This window comes from Euprymna scolopes, chromosome 18 (assembly GCF_053919585.1).
Source record: "Euprymna scolopes isolate OS-2025 chromosome 18, ASM5391958v1, whole genome shotgun sequence".
Taxonomy (NCBI): domain Eukaryota; kingdom Metazoa; phylum Mollusca; class Cephalopoda; order Sepiida; family Sepiolidae; genus Euprymna; species Euprymna scolopes.
In genome coordinates, this window is record NC_136499.1 from 85,181,518 (window position 1) to 85,195,728 (window position 14,211).

At 31.6% G+C, this 14,211-nt stretch overlaps 1 protein-coding gene across 4 annotated transcripts in view; it reads right to left on the bottom strand.

Moving 5' to 3' along the window:
- Positions 1–14,211, bottom strand: part of LOC145297675 (uncharacterized) — a 1,369,001-nt gene that overhangs the window by 695,208 nt on the left and 659,582 nt on the right. For 3 of the 4 annotated variants that reach the window (XM_080143862.1, XM_080143860.1, XM_080143859.1), the window contains exon 6: positions 1,607–1,738. The exons of the other annotated variant lie outside the window; for it this stretch is intronic. In XM_080143862.1, coding sequence (XP_079999988.1) covers positions 1,607–1,738 — 132 coding nt within the window. The remainder of the gene's footprint in view (positions 1–1,606; positions 1,739–14,211) is intronic. 4 annotated transcript variants of the gene reach the window in all.

Consider the following 14,211-nt stretch of genomic DNA (forward strand, 5'->3'; position numbering starts at 1 on the left):
AAGCCACGTTGTAGATGTCTCTCTTAAGGCCTTTGCGTATACGTATGTATGCATGCATTTATATATGTATATACGTATGTATGCATATATGTATGTTTAGCCCAATGAATAAAGAGATAGGACTTACTTTTTATGATTGTTTTTTGGACGGTTTTGTTATTTTATAATTTTTTTCTGTTTGGCAATTACATTTCAGATATTTGTCATTTATTTCATAGGAACAATATTTTATTTATTCATAATTTTTCTCTTAGTTGCATATTACAATTTTTGTTCGTTCCTTGATGATCTTCATTTTCTAAATTTTTTAATTCCTTTGCTTCACAGAAATATTTTCATGTCAAATAACATGTCTTCCTTTTCTAACAACCGTCATTATTTATGATTGCATTAGTATCATAACTGCAATGGTATCCATTAAAACAATTTTCTAAAAGATTGCGAGTCCTTTTGCCATGCAGCCTATGAGCGTACATGTTTTGTCACTTTTGCAGAAAACATATTTATCGATAAATTTAAGAATTATTTGCATATATACATATTTGAGATGAACGGTATTACACCAATTCTTATGAAATTTTGATGTATAAGAACAGGTATTTTTAGTAATATAAATATATTTGGAAATTAAATGCCAGCATTTTCATCAGTAAAAATTGTCTGAAAAGTTATTAATGTAAACTGGAGAAACTTTTTTGCAAACAATTATCAAATTATGAGCTTATCCTATTAAAAAAATTAAATTATTGTAAAAATTTTAACAAAATGTATCAAGTTGACAAAGGAAAAAAAAAAATATTTTAAACATATTTTTAATGATCTTAATGCAGTTTTCCAATTTTTTATTGGCTATTGTCATTTTTAAATGGGTGGAAAAGAACTGAAAAAAAATTAATTTATCTTTAAAATAAATTGTTAGTAATCTATTTTGAAGGTATCAATATTTGTTTTCGTTTTTCTAAAGGACAAAATGCCTCCATCCCCTCCCGTCTATCAACAATCAACACATGATCATGAATTTCGCCATTCTACGCTTACTTTGATATTTAATATTTAAACAATAATAAGATTATTCGTTTTTTTAAAACAATGCAAAAAAATGACAAATAAATATTGATCACAATGTAACTTAAACATGATCGTTTAGTAGTTATATATACGAGAAGTTTATTACGATTTTAAAACCTTTTTCAGTCGAGTTTTTATTTTCCTGTATTGAATTAAATTGTATTTCTAAAATTATAAAATTTTAACACGCTAGTTTATTCTTTATGCATCTTAAGTCTCATGAATAAGAAAAAGAGGACGAACCTCTAAATATGCCAAACACTTAAAAAGGTACAGAAAATGTGTTAAAATAGAGTTTATGTAAGGACATACCTATGGACTGAAGTTATAAGTTTAAAATGTTAAGCTTTTGTGGTGTTAATGTGTTTTAGATTTTGTTGAGAAGTGAAAAATAACAATTTTAAACCTTTTCACTGCCTGAAAGAAATCACCAACCAATGACGCGTGTCAGTAGTTGTTGAGTCCTTCCTTACATGACAGCTTCCTTCAAGATCCATTTTTGAACAGTCGTTACTATTGATGAGAAATGAACCCTTACCATAGCGTTGTGTGCCACTCTCAGTGAATCAGTTGTGTGTGCAAACCTGTCCAGGAATGAAGGCGAGTCCTTTAGCGCCAAAGGATCATCTTGAGTGTATGGTGGTATATCCGTGGAATCATCCATTGTGAACTATTGGAGAATAATCAGACAATCAGACACTGATATGTATTGGTTGCAACATCTGCCAGTTGAATACTTCTCTTGTTAGAAAACATCCATGTTTAGTGTACATGAAGGGATCATCTTTCACCAGGATAATAGCCAGCTTCACTAAGCATCTGTTAGAGGAATTTGTCTGAGATAAAATGATGCTGCATAACCCCCATCCCTTTTTCCTAATTTTTAAATTTTATTCCTTCGGCTTATCATTTGTTCGATAGTTTATTAAACAATTTGGATGTACTGAGATTGGTATCAAAAGAATAGATTGAAAGTAAGCGGAGTTCTTTTTTCTTAGGCATTGGATATTTCTTGATATTTTTATGTGTGATATTTACAAATTATTTACAAATGTAAGTAGTGGAATGATTTGCTGATGACGCTAAATTGCTTAAATGTTACCACAAAATATCAAAATAAAATATGATGCAAACGATATTTTATCAGAATGGGAAGATATGGTAAAATTGAAGTTTATAAAAAAAAAACTACATATTTACAAAAATTATAATATATGATATGACAAGAGGGTCAAAAAGTAATTGAGAAATATCATATGGTATTAAATTCTAATGATACCATGATAAATATATATATATGTGTGTGTGTGTGTATATATATATAAATATATATATATGTATGTGTGTATGTGTGTGTGTGTGTGTGTGTGTGTGTGTGTGTATGCTTAAGTATAGTATATATTCCGTATGATCCCAGTTTAATAACACATCACGCATAATACTGCACATGGAAATTTGGATATAATATTAAAATTAGGTGAACAAAAAAGTGGCTAAAATAATAAAAGCAATAAAATAAATTATAAAAAATAAATAATAATAAAATAATAAAGAATTTTAAGGTAAATTCACGAAATTTCTAAATATGGAACACCTTTTAATAATATCTTTTCCTGCACAAAAGATTTGAAAAACTAAATTAAATTTTCTTCTAATAGAGTACTATATTTTACAGATAAATTTCAAAATTAAGGTAAAATAGAACAATTCTGGAACTTTTGAAAAAGTTAACTGTGTAAATTCAGAAAGAATAGTAAAATTTCAAAGTATTTTTGATTGTCTATCTGATGAAATATTTAAGAATATTGAGAAAATTTTATTTACTGTGCTTGTGTTATATATTTTTGAGATTGAAATCAATTATACACACACGTACTCAGATGCCGAAAACCTTTTCTTTGTATCACTTTCTTGCACAATATATCCTTTTCTACCTATACTCGATGCTCGAGTTTTTCTTTATGATCCTTTTCCTAAGGTGACAACAATTAACGGCAAGGTATTCGAACATAATATTCAAAGGACACACCTCAATAACATCGATCTTGCGGTGAACAAGCAAGATAGTGCTCCAAAACAATGAATCATTCAGAAAGTCGATACTGTAGAAGTGGATGACTAAACGTTTTAAGAACCAGTAAACAACTCTGAAAGTTGCGCTGAATTCTACAAAATTCTGAAGGATTGTTTTCTATAAACTTAAAAAGAAAGAAAAAAAAAACAAAGATAATCTTAGATTAAACAACGAGTAAAAAGTTGTAAATGAAAAATCTGTAAGTTGATTTTTTTGTTGAACTAAAAAGTGATTTATTGGTTTTCATAAACTTTAATTGAGAGAGGTGTGAGTTTTTTTTGTTCAACTTGTGTGTGTGTGTTTTTTTTATATTCGATCTACATTATATTGATTGCTAATAAAAAATGGCTACTTGAAAAATAGTAAATTATTTTTTACATGTTTAAAACTATATTCAGTTTTCTTCCTTTTCTTAAACGGGAAAAATAAGAAACCATGACACAACCGTAGAAATACTAATTGGAACAACAACAAGAATGGAAAAAATTCCTACTGGAACAACAAGAGAAACAGATTTATTACTGCAAACTTTAACAAATAAATAACAAACACAGAAAGTAACATAGCATTCTCACAAAATTCAGTCTGCCCAGGACAAACAAAAACTTTCACCTCATATTTACAAAAAAAAAAAGTGAACCAAACCTGACCTTACAAAAGTTGGCAGAAGATTACTAACAACTGATTAGAAAAGATTCAAAGAATATTTAAGAATCCGACATTGTTCAGAGAAAATAAAAAGACACTGTTCCACCCACCCCCATACAAAAAGATAATTAATTGAAAATCAAAGTAAGGCGTTTATGTTATCGGTGTGGAGCCCTGCATTGTGGTAAAGACTGCCAACATCTCACAAAAGACTTGGCTGACTTGTAACAGAATTGGATATAAAATCTCCTTTTACAGAGCAAAGGACAAAATTAAATGTCGTGTATGACACACTAGAAGAAACGAAAAAGTGAAACCTCTAAGGACAGAGAAGGAAAATCCCAAGTAAGAATTAAAAGAAAGTTCGCTGAAGTTTCCCCAGTCGGTTTAGAAAATGCACAAAAATGTCAGCCAGATTCGAAGACAACCCAACCAGTATTCAAGAAAAAAAGAAATGTACCGTTCGCTTATCTGGAAGAAATTAATTAGGAGCTTTAAAGACTTGTAAAAACTGGAATCCTATCAAAAATTGAATTCGGTCAATGTCAATGTCAAATTTGGTCATTCGTCTATGTCAAAAAGAAGTTGGAAGAAATCTGCATTTGCACTGACTTCCACACGGGTTTGAACTTGGTACTTAAAGGCCACCATTACTCACTTCCTGAAGAAATTTTCACTAAGTTAAGCGGGCCAATGATTTTCTCTAAAGACGATCTGAGTGAGGCACTAGTACCCTTTCTGAAGTACTCGGGAGGAGAGTGCTATGGGGACTCACTCATTCACTCGTAATAGACTCTTCTAATCAGTATATCAAGTTGACAAGAAAGTTTTTGCGGTTTTTCACTTTTAAATTCAGATTAACAAATCATGGCTCAAATAAAAATTTATTGATCGAAATGAGAACCATCAGAATGAACACACTTCTGCCTATGCAAAACAAGTGTATTCATGCTAGTAACGTAAAAATCTTGCGTTCTGCTGGCGATAAAGTCGCTGAAAGCGTTTTTGATATCGCTTAGGTTTTTGAAGCATTTCTCATGCAGAAAGTTGTTGAGATGCTTGAAAAAGTGGTAGTCGGTAGGGGACAGATCTGGAGATGAGACAGTTTTGTAGCACAATTCATTCAGATTCTGTAGGATCGGTTAAACAACGTGCAGTCAAGCATTGTTGTGGAGGAGAATTGGGCTTTTTCTGTTGACTAATGCTGAGTGTTGTTGTCAAAGTTTCTGATGCATTTCATCTATTTGTTGACATTACTTCACTGCTGTAATGGTTTCGCCTGCATTCAAAAGCTGTAATGGATGAGACCGGTCGCAGATCACTGAACAGTTAATATGATCTTTTTTTTTTGGTGAAACTCTGGCTTCGGAAAGTGTCATGGAGGTTCTTCAGCATTTAACTACTGAGTTGAGCATCGTCGGTTGTCGTAAAGAACCATCTTTTCATCGCAAGTCACCACCCAGTCGAGAAACGGGTCATTCTTGTTGCATAAAAGAAGAGAAAGACGACACTTTATAACAGCGTTTCTTTTGATTGTTGTTCAATTCGTGAGGCAATCATTTATCAAGTTTTTGTCTTTCCAATCTCTCTCAAGTGGTTGGAAATCGTTGTATACATTACGTCTAATTCAGAAGCAATTCTTGAACAGTTATGCGTGAATTGGCTTCAATTAAGGCTCTTAATTGACTGTTGTCAATATCCGATGGCCGACCACTACGTTCATCATCTTCAAAGCTCTCGTCGCCGCCAGGAAATTTCTTAAACCACCATTGTGATGTGTGTTCAGTAGTAGTTCCTTGATCAAATACTTCATTTATATCGCGAGTTGTTGCAGCAGCTTTTCGGCTTAACTTTAATCGAAATAAAAAATTGTGCAAATTTGCTTTTTTCCCATCTACTGTAAAATTATTTTCAAAAGAAGACATGATTGTTTTAAAACGATTGTAATTTAAACGATTAGAGCAAAGCTAAATTCTTTTCAGCAGGAAAGGAGAAGGGCCAGAATTATACAAAATGTAAATATAGTTAGAAACTGGCTTAATAATATTTAAATTAGAAATGAGAATGAATAAAAAATTAAGAATTATTAAAAGTATAAAAGATAAAGTATAGCGACCTTTAAGAAAAGGAAAAAAATGATGAAAATATTAAAATTAAAAATATAAACAGGAGGAAGGGATAAGTATACAAGAAGAGAAGGGAGGTAATATGAAAAAAAGAAAAATAGGACGGTAGTATATATGTAAGTAATAGTGAAAAAATAATGGAAGGAAAATAGGGGTCACTATGGGTCGTTAAAGAAAAGAAACAGTAAAAGTTTGCTCTTTTTTAATGATCCCCATTCCAATATGTGTTTTTGGGTTGAGTGAGAAGAGCAGTAAGAACAAAATCGTCTTCCATTTCCTGTTATGCTTGATAGACGTGGGTGTGGTTGTGTGAACAAGAACGAGATCATTATTAAATTCAATTTATCATAGCATGGAGCTGCTTTTTTAAAGGTTTCAGGACTGGATGATAGATTGGAGGGGTTTTTCTTTGCTGATATTAGTGAATGTATTTATGAAGACTTGGGCTGACAAGATCCTTTATTAATGAATCTTAGGATTTCATTCGGTGGAATGGTTTGTGCATCTTACAATCTAAATTTAGGCTGGTATCAAGGACGTTTTCCTTACTAGAATGAGTATCCATGGGGATCTTACATGAAAGTATATATATATATATATATATATATATATATATATATATATATATATATATATATATATATATATATATAATAGGACACTCTAAAGTTTTAATTTATGGCAATAGTGCTATTATCTCCATATATCATTTTCATTTTATCATTTCATTCAAATTTTACTACTGTATTTATTATTATTATTATTATTATTATTATTATTATTATTATTATTATTATTATTATTATTATTAATAATAATAATGGTATTGTTATATTGTTACTATTGTTATTATTGTTATTACTATTATTATTACTATGATTTTATCTTTTCAAAATTTAGTTTTTTTCTTCTTGATTAAAGATTAGAATAGCTTCATAATTCTTTCCTACATATCGTATCATGCGTTTTATTTTTGTCTGAGCAATTTCCAGTGTCTGTCTCGACGCATACATAGTCATGTGTTCCATTTGACTTAACGTAATTTTCAAATGTAATTCTGTTTGCCATTAGACACCTGACCAGCGATGGGAGCATATGGACTGGATAGCTTTCATTGACTGAAATTTAAGATCTAACCTTGCGTTTTTTTTTTTGTTTTTTTTTACATTCTTGGCGACTGTAAACGGATTTCTATATTCCTTTAAGCTACAATGGATTTCTTCTCCAGCTAAATCGGATTGTTTTAATTCTGGATTTATCTTAGCATTTTTACTGCCATTGAACTTCCACTTATATTTTTTAATTTTTTTTCACATATTTTACCCGATATGAACATTTAAATTTTTTTTTTTTTTTTTTTTTGCTTTTTATGACAAACTTTCATGAAGTGCTGTTTCATTTAATTCCATGGCCAGCAATTCTTAGCTTAACTATACTAGTAATCTACTAATACCTTTCTTTCCTCTTAGGAGAATAATAGCATTCTTTGAAACTCCGCAAATTAAGGATTTCTTTAACGTTTTTTGAGTATTCTGTCAAACAATGAATTTTGATGTAAATTTTAATTTACAGTTTTGATATGTTTCTCTTATATATATGGCTTAAGGTAGTTGCTTGTATAGCCGCACTGGTGAGCTGTGATACAGCGAAACAATACTATCTGTGGATGACTATAATGCTCCCTAATTTGGGTTGAGCATATTGGGAAGTGATGAACAAACTGCATTAGCGTATTAAACGATGCTCTTTGTGCAAACAAATGAAGCTTAGGGTTTGAATATTGTTAATTTACATGCTCATCATAGCAGCAGCCAAATAGTATAACTGGTTAGAAGTGCTGACTGTCGTCTAGACACTCGAGTTTCAAACCTGGCTTGAGGTAGTTGCTTGTCTAGCCGCACTGATGAGCAGTGATACAGCGAAACAGTACTGTGTGGATGACTATATATGTATATATCTATCTATATATCTATAAAAGTGAACGTGTCTGTCTGTCTGTGTGCCTGTGTGTTTGTCTGTCTGTGTACATTTCCCTACGCAATAACTCTGTCAATTTTTAGTCTATAGACTCGAAATTTGAAATACCGGGTACTGAGATTTGGGAAAATCGATGTGACGGGTGTCAGCCAGAAATTTGGCTGTTAAGGGGTCAAATTTCAACGATTTGACCTTTTAGAACTCTACCAAACTCCTCCGACAATTTTGGGTCTAGACACTTGAAATTTTAGATATAGGTTCCTTGAACCTGGATCTAACTTAATAAAGTGATTTGAGCCCGAAACTATAAATTTTAAGGGGTCATAATAGGGGTCAAAGTTTTAAAAAATTAACCATTTTTTTTGTTTTTTTGCTTTTTTTGCACAGCATACACCTCCAAACACCCGAGCAACGCCGGGCACCCCTGCTAGTATATATATATATATATATATATATATATATATATATATATATATATATATATATATATATATATATATATCTGTTAGTTTTCCTTTTGCGGGGTCTCCTTTTTAGCTAAATTCTCAATTTAACCTTTTAAAGATAAAACATATTCTACAAAACATTTGCATTATTATTGCAACAAAAATATGCAGATAGTAATTTGCTTAAATATTTCATCCGATAATTTCCGTTTTTTTTTTTTTTTTAAATATTTCTGAATTCATTCAATTCTATCTTAAAATGTTCTTCACCATTGCTATTCATAATCTGATTGAACAGCTTACTCTAAAAATATTTTACTCTATTATAAAAAAATCAGTTGGTTAATAGATGTATGTCTATAAATCAGCTTTGAAAATAATCAGATCAAATGGAAAACTATGATCACACGAAGGATTATGTTGGCATATGTTTAAGCATCAGAAATTTTTTTTTAGTTTCTGAAAATAACTGTTACATAAAATAAGAATCCTTTCTTAATTAAATTTTTTTCTTTGTTTTTCTTCATGTATTGAAATTTGATCAAATTAATTGCTCTATTTTTATTTATTTCGTATTTAGCATTTTGCTAAGATTATGTTTATATAAGTCAGTCATTCTTCAAGGCAGACGATTTAGATTGAATTATTAAGCTTTGTTTATAATACATCTTCATTCATGTGCGTTTGCATATGACATTTTGGGCAGTTCATTTCAATCAATAATGCTTATTGATGGTGCAGAATTCCTACCCATATGTGCCTTGTGGAACATAATCTTGGCAGTAGTGCAGAGTGCCCCCCCCCTTCAAATTTCACGAATTAAATTATTAATTAAATTCGCCTTTCCACAATTCAATCATATTTACTAATAATAAGCTTCAGCTTATTATTAACTCTTTATTAAGTCTTTATTGTTAAGATGTAAAGGTGTGATTCTGAATTAGCTTTACTTGTACCAAATATATTTGCGAAAAGGGTTATAAATTAACGCTAGTTCTCTGGGTTTTTAGTGTTTAGAATAATAAAATAGCAAATTGGTATAATTCATCATAGTAACCACTAAAAATGATAAAATCTAATTATTAAACTATCACATAATAATTCTTCGTTTATCGACGTCTCTCTGGAAAGAGATGAGATTCATTTCCAGACGATTTACCTCATTCCCGGCTCTAAACTTAAAGGTGTTTCAAAGATCAAAGGTTTTTCTAAGGATGTTGGCGGTACCTACAATAGCAGAAGTCTAAAGGCCACTCAATTGCTTGGTCGTTATGACACTTTTGTCCCACCATACTTCTACATTTCCATCCTCACTTGTTCTCACTTCATTAGGAACCTCCTCAAATCATTTTCCAGCACACTTTATCCCAACCTTCTTACACACCTCCCAATATATCCAGAGTCCCATGTGATCGTGTTTTTTGCGGCAATAATAATAATAATAATAATAATAATAATAATAATAATAATAATAACAACAATAATAATAATTCTGATTTCGTTTATGAACGTCTCCCTGGAAAGGGATGGGATTCATTTCCAGAGGATTTCCCTTAATCCCGGCTTCAAACCAGAAGCTTCAAAGATCAAGGGTTTTCCTAACGATGTTGGTGGTACCTAAAATTGCTGAGGTTTGAAGGCCACCTAAAACACCGAGAATTTGTAGTTTTTTTTAATTGTCCTTCCAGATGACTTGATACTACTCCTAGTGTACCAACTACGACCGGGATTATTTGTGTTATTGTGTATACGCCTTATCTCCAAGGCCAATGGAGCATAATTGCTCCATTTCTCATTTTCCTTCTCTCTCACATCCCTGTCCTAGGGTACTGAGAAGTCTACAATTAGCCAGTTTTTTGAGACCTTGTCAATGACGACCAAATCTGGACGATTATGTTCCAACTGCTTAGTTGTTATGACACTTTTGTCCTACTATACATTGCCATCCTCACTTGTTCTCACTTGTTCTCATTTCATCAGGCACCTCCTCAAACCACTTTCCAGCACACTTCACCCCAACCTTCTTACAGACCTTCCAATATGATGATGATGATGATGATGATGATGATGATGATAGACACTACTTCCTTTTTTTCTCATTTTAAATTATTCACATCATCCAATTTTTCTCTATTTATGTGATCATTCTTCCTTACTCTTCCGACCACATTCATGTACAAATGAAGTGTGCACGGTGACAAAATGATAACAAGATGACAAATACTCGAGTTATATGTATAACAGTTCAGCCCAGCTTTGCTCGGGCCCTATGTACTGTTCACAACTTTATAAGCATATATATATATATATATATATATATATATATATATATATATATATATATACAGTGTGTGCAAAATCAAGACTTCAAGACAAGGTGTTGATGGCAACAAAAAGTGTATTTCATTTTACGTTACAATTGTTTCAATGTCCAGTTCGACAATTTCAAGCAAAATATTTTTAAATGGCTTAGGGCTCTCCATAGAAACTTCACATAACTCTGTTCTTAAATAAGGATACGAAAATTAGGCGATACATTACATTAATATTTAAATGGGCTTTTCCATAACCACAACCAAGGTAAATGTTTCTCGCATGCTTTTCCCATTAGGGACCCCCCTTTTTTTTCTTTCTATTCAAAAAATGCTACATTGCCAAAAGTGTGTTTATTCATAAAATCTGAAGAAATGCTGGTTTTTGAAAATTTTCAAACGATATAATGCTTGAAATTGTCGAACTGGACATTGAAACAATTGTAACGCAAAATGAAATACACTTTTTGTTGCTATCAACAACTTGTCTTGAAGTCTTGATTTTGCACACACAGTATATTAATGATCAATTATGAAATGTGATAATTTTGTAGCTTAATCCTTAGTCAACCATTTTTGGCTTAAAACCTATTGGTATATGAAAATTTACTGAATTACGCGAACTAAGTATATTACATATAAGTCTATATATATATAAGTCTATATATATATATATATATATATATATATATATGCATTAAAAGTTTGACTCATGTCCAAGTTACCTACATCTAAAATTGCAAGTGTTTAGACCAAAAATTGGCGGAGGAGTTTTATAGAGTCTGTAAAGGTTATCTTTTTCAACTTTGACATCTTGACAGCCTTATTTTCGCACAAAAACTTATTAAAAAGCTTATTGCATGTCTAAATACCCGTTATGTAAAATTTCAAATGTTTAGACCCAAAATTGGTTGAATAGTTAGCTAGAGACCGCAAAGGTTAAATTTTTTGAACTTTAATCCCTTGGTAGACAAATTTTCGGCCAAAAACCGATTAAAAAGCCTTCCCTATGTCTAAATACACTTTATAGAATTTCAAATATTTAGACCAAAAATTGGCTGAGAGTTGAAATTCTTTTTAACTTTTATCCCAATTTTGATCCCTTAATATTTATTGTTTTGGGCTCAAATTAAATTAAAAAGTTTGATTCATGTTCAAGGAACCTACATCCAAAGTTTCAATTGTTTAGACACAGAATTGGCTGAGGAGTTCGATAGAATTTTTAAAGGTCAAATCGTTGAACTTTGACCCCTTGACAGCCAAATTTCTGGCCGAAAACCGATTAAAAGGATTTTCCCAAATCTCAATACTCCTTTATGTCAAATCTCAAGTCTGTAGACTTAAAATTGACAGAGAAATTTGGTAGGAAAATGTACACACATACAGACAATTTCACTTTTATATATACTAGCACGGGTGCCCGGCGTTACCCGGGTGTTTGGAGGTGTGTGTTGAGCAAATAAAAAAAAGAGTGGAAGTAGGGAGGCAGGCTCGAACCCGTACCGTAAAGGAAGAAATGAACGGAAAAAACGTGACATCTTTGCTGTTACGACTACCGCCAAACCGGAAGTGACACAGGTTTAAATTAAGACTAGACAATCGAAAAGAGGGGATGACTTTCGAAAATATCGGCGAAAAAAGCGACCTCTCCCTGTTGAAAAGTACCCAGTTGAGGGTGAAGAAATTAATGTTTTTAGCCAATTTTTCGATATTTGTCGTCTGAAGAGTCGAACTTCAAAACAATACTGGTATTGTGAAAATCCGTCGCCTCTGTCGAAAGTTTTAAGCAGACATGCAAACATACATACATACATTTATATATTGGTAGCTCAACTTTTCAACCCAAACAGATTAAAAAGCTTGCCCTATCTCGGAATACTCTTTATGTGAAATTTCAAACGTTTAGACCAGAAATTGTCTGAGTAATTTGATAGAGACCGCAGAGGTCATATTTTTTTTATTTTAACTTTGACCCCTATTATGACCCCTTAACATTTACTGTTTTGCGCTAAAATCAAGTTATTAAGTTAGATCCATGTCCAAGAGACCTATATTTAAAATTTCAATTGTTTAGACCCAAAATTGGCGGAGGAGTTTAGTAGAGTTCTCAAAGGTCAAATCGTTAAACTTTGACCCCTTAACACCCAAATTTCTGGCCAAAAACGGATTACAAAGATTTTTCCCAAATCTTAATACCCAGTATGTCAAATTTCGAGTCTGTAGACTTAAAATTGACAGCTATTGCGTAGAGAAATGTACACAGACAGACACAGACAGACACTTTCACTTTTATAGATATATAGATATAATGTAGAGTTTTAGACAACTCACTGAAGAGAAAATAAGTTAAGGTGTTGTAAAAAATTAGAAATATAAAAAAATGCATCATAATGTGTATATGAATTTTTATAAGTGAGCACAAATTAACTGCCTAGTTTCTTAAACAATGACGATCCTCGGTTAGTTAAAATTTTGTTCATATATATATATATATATATATATATATATATATATATATATATATATATATATATATATATATATATGAGATTGTTGAGCTGGATTAAATCCGACGATATGAAATAAAATGGAGGTGGAAGGACCTGGATACTCAACGTTTCGCCCGATCCATGCGGGCTTCCTCAAGAGGGATGGCCATTGATGAGAGAGTCGGAGGACCGGAGCTATTTACAACGATGGGGGAGAGCAACGTGCCCTCCCTATGCAAAAAAAAAAAAAAAATTCGTAATTTCACTTAATTTTATTATTTTTATTTTACTTATTTACTGTATTTTATTTTATCATTATCTATTTTAGACTCCATTTTATCACCTCCTATTCTTATTTTTAGACACCATCTTTTAAGTTACTACGCTATTTTATCCCAATTCAATTATTTCTAATTTAAAAAAAAAAAGAAGTTCTTTCGTGGTCTCGTGTCATCTGTCACCGCTATATTTCCAAACACAATTTTTTTTTTTTAATCTCTACGATATTTTAGCTTTTAGACGTAATCTACTACGCTGGTTTACTCTAATTTATTTTTTTCTCTCATAAAATGTATATATATATATATGTATATATGACATCTGGTTTGCATAGGGAGGGCACGTTGCTCTCCCCCATCGTTGTATATAGCCCAGGTCCTCCGACTCTCTCGTCAATGGCCATCCCTCCATTTTATTTCATATATATATATATATATATATATATATATATATATATATATATATATATATATATATATACTAGCGTTTCAGCCCGGCGTTGCCCGGGTGTTTTAAGGTGTATGCTGAACCAAAAAAAAAAAAATGGTCAATTTTTTTAACATTGACACCTATTATGACCCCTTAAAATTTATTGTTTTGGGCTCAAATGAAGTTATTAAGGTAGATCCATGTCCAAGGAATCTAAAATTTCAAGTGTTTAGATCAAAAATTGTCGGAGGAGTTTGGTAGAGTTCGCAAAGGTAAAATCGTTGTACTTTGACCCCTTAATCGCAAAATTTTTGGCCGAAAACCGATCACATCGATTTTCCCAAATCTCAGTACCCTGTATAT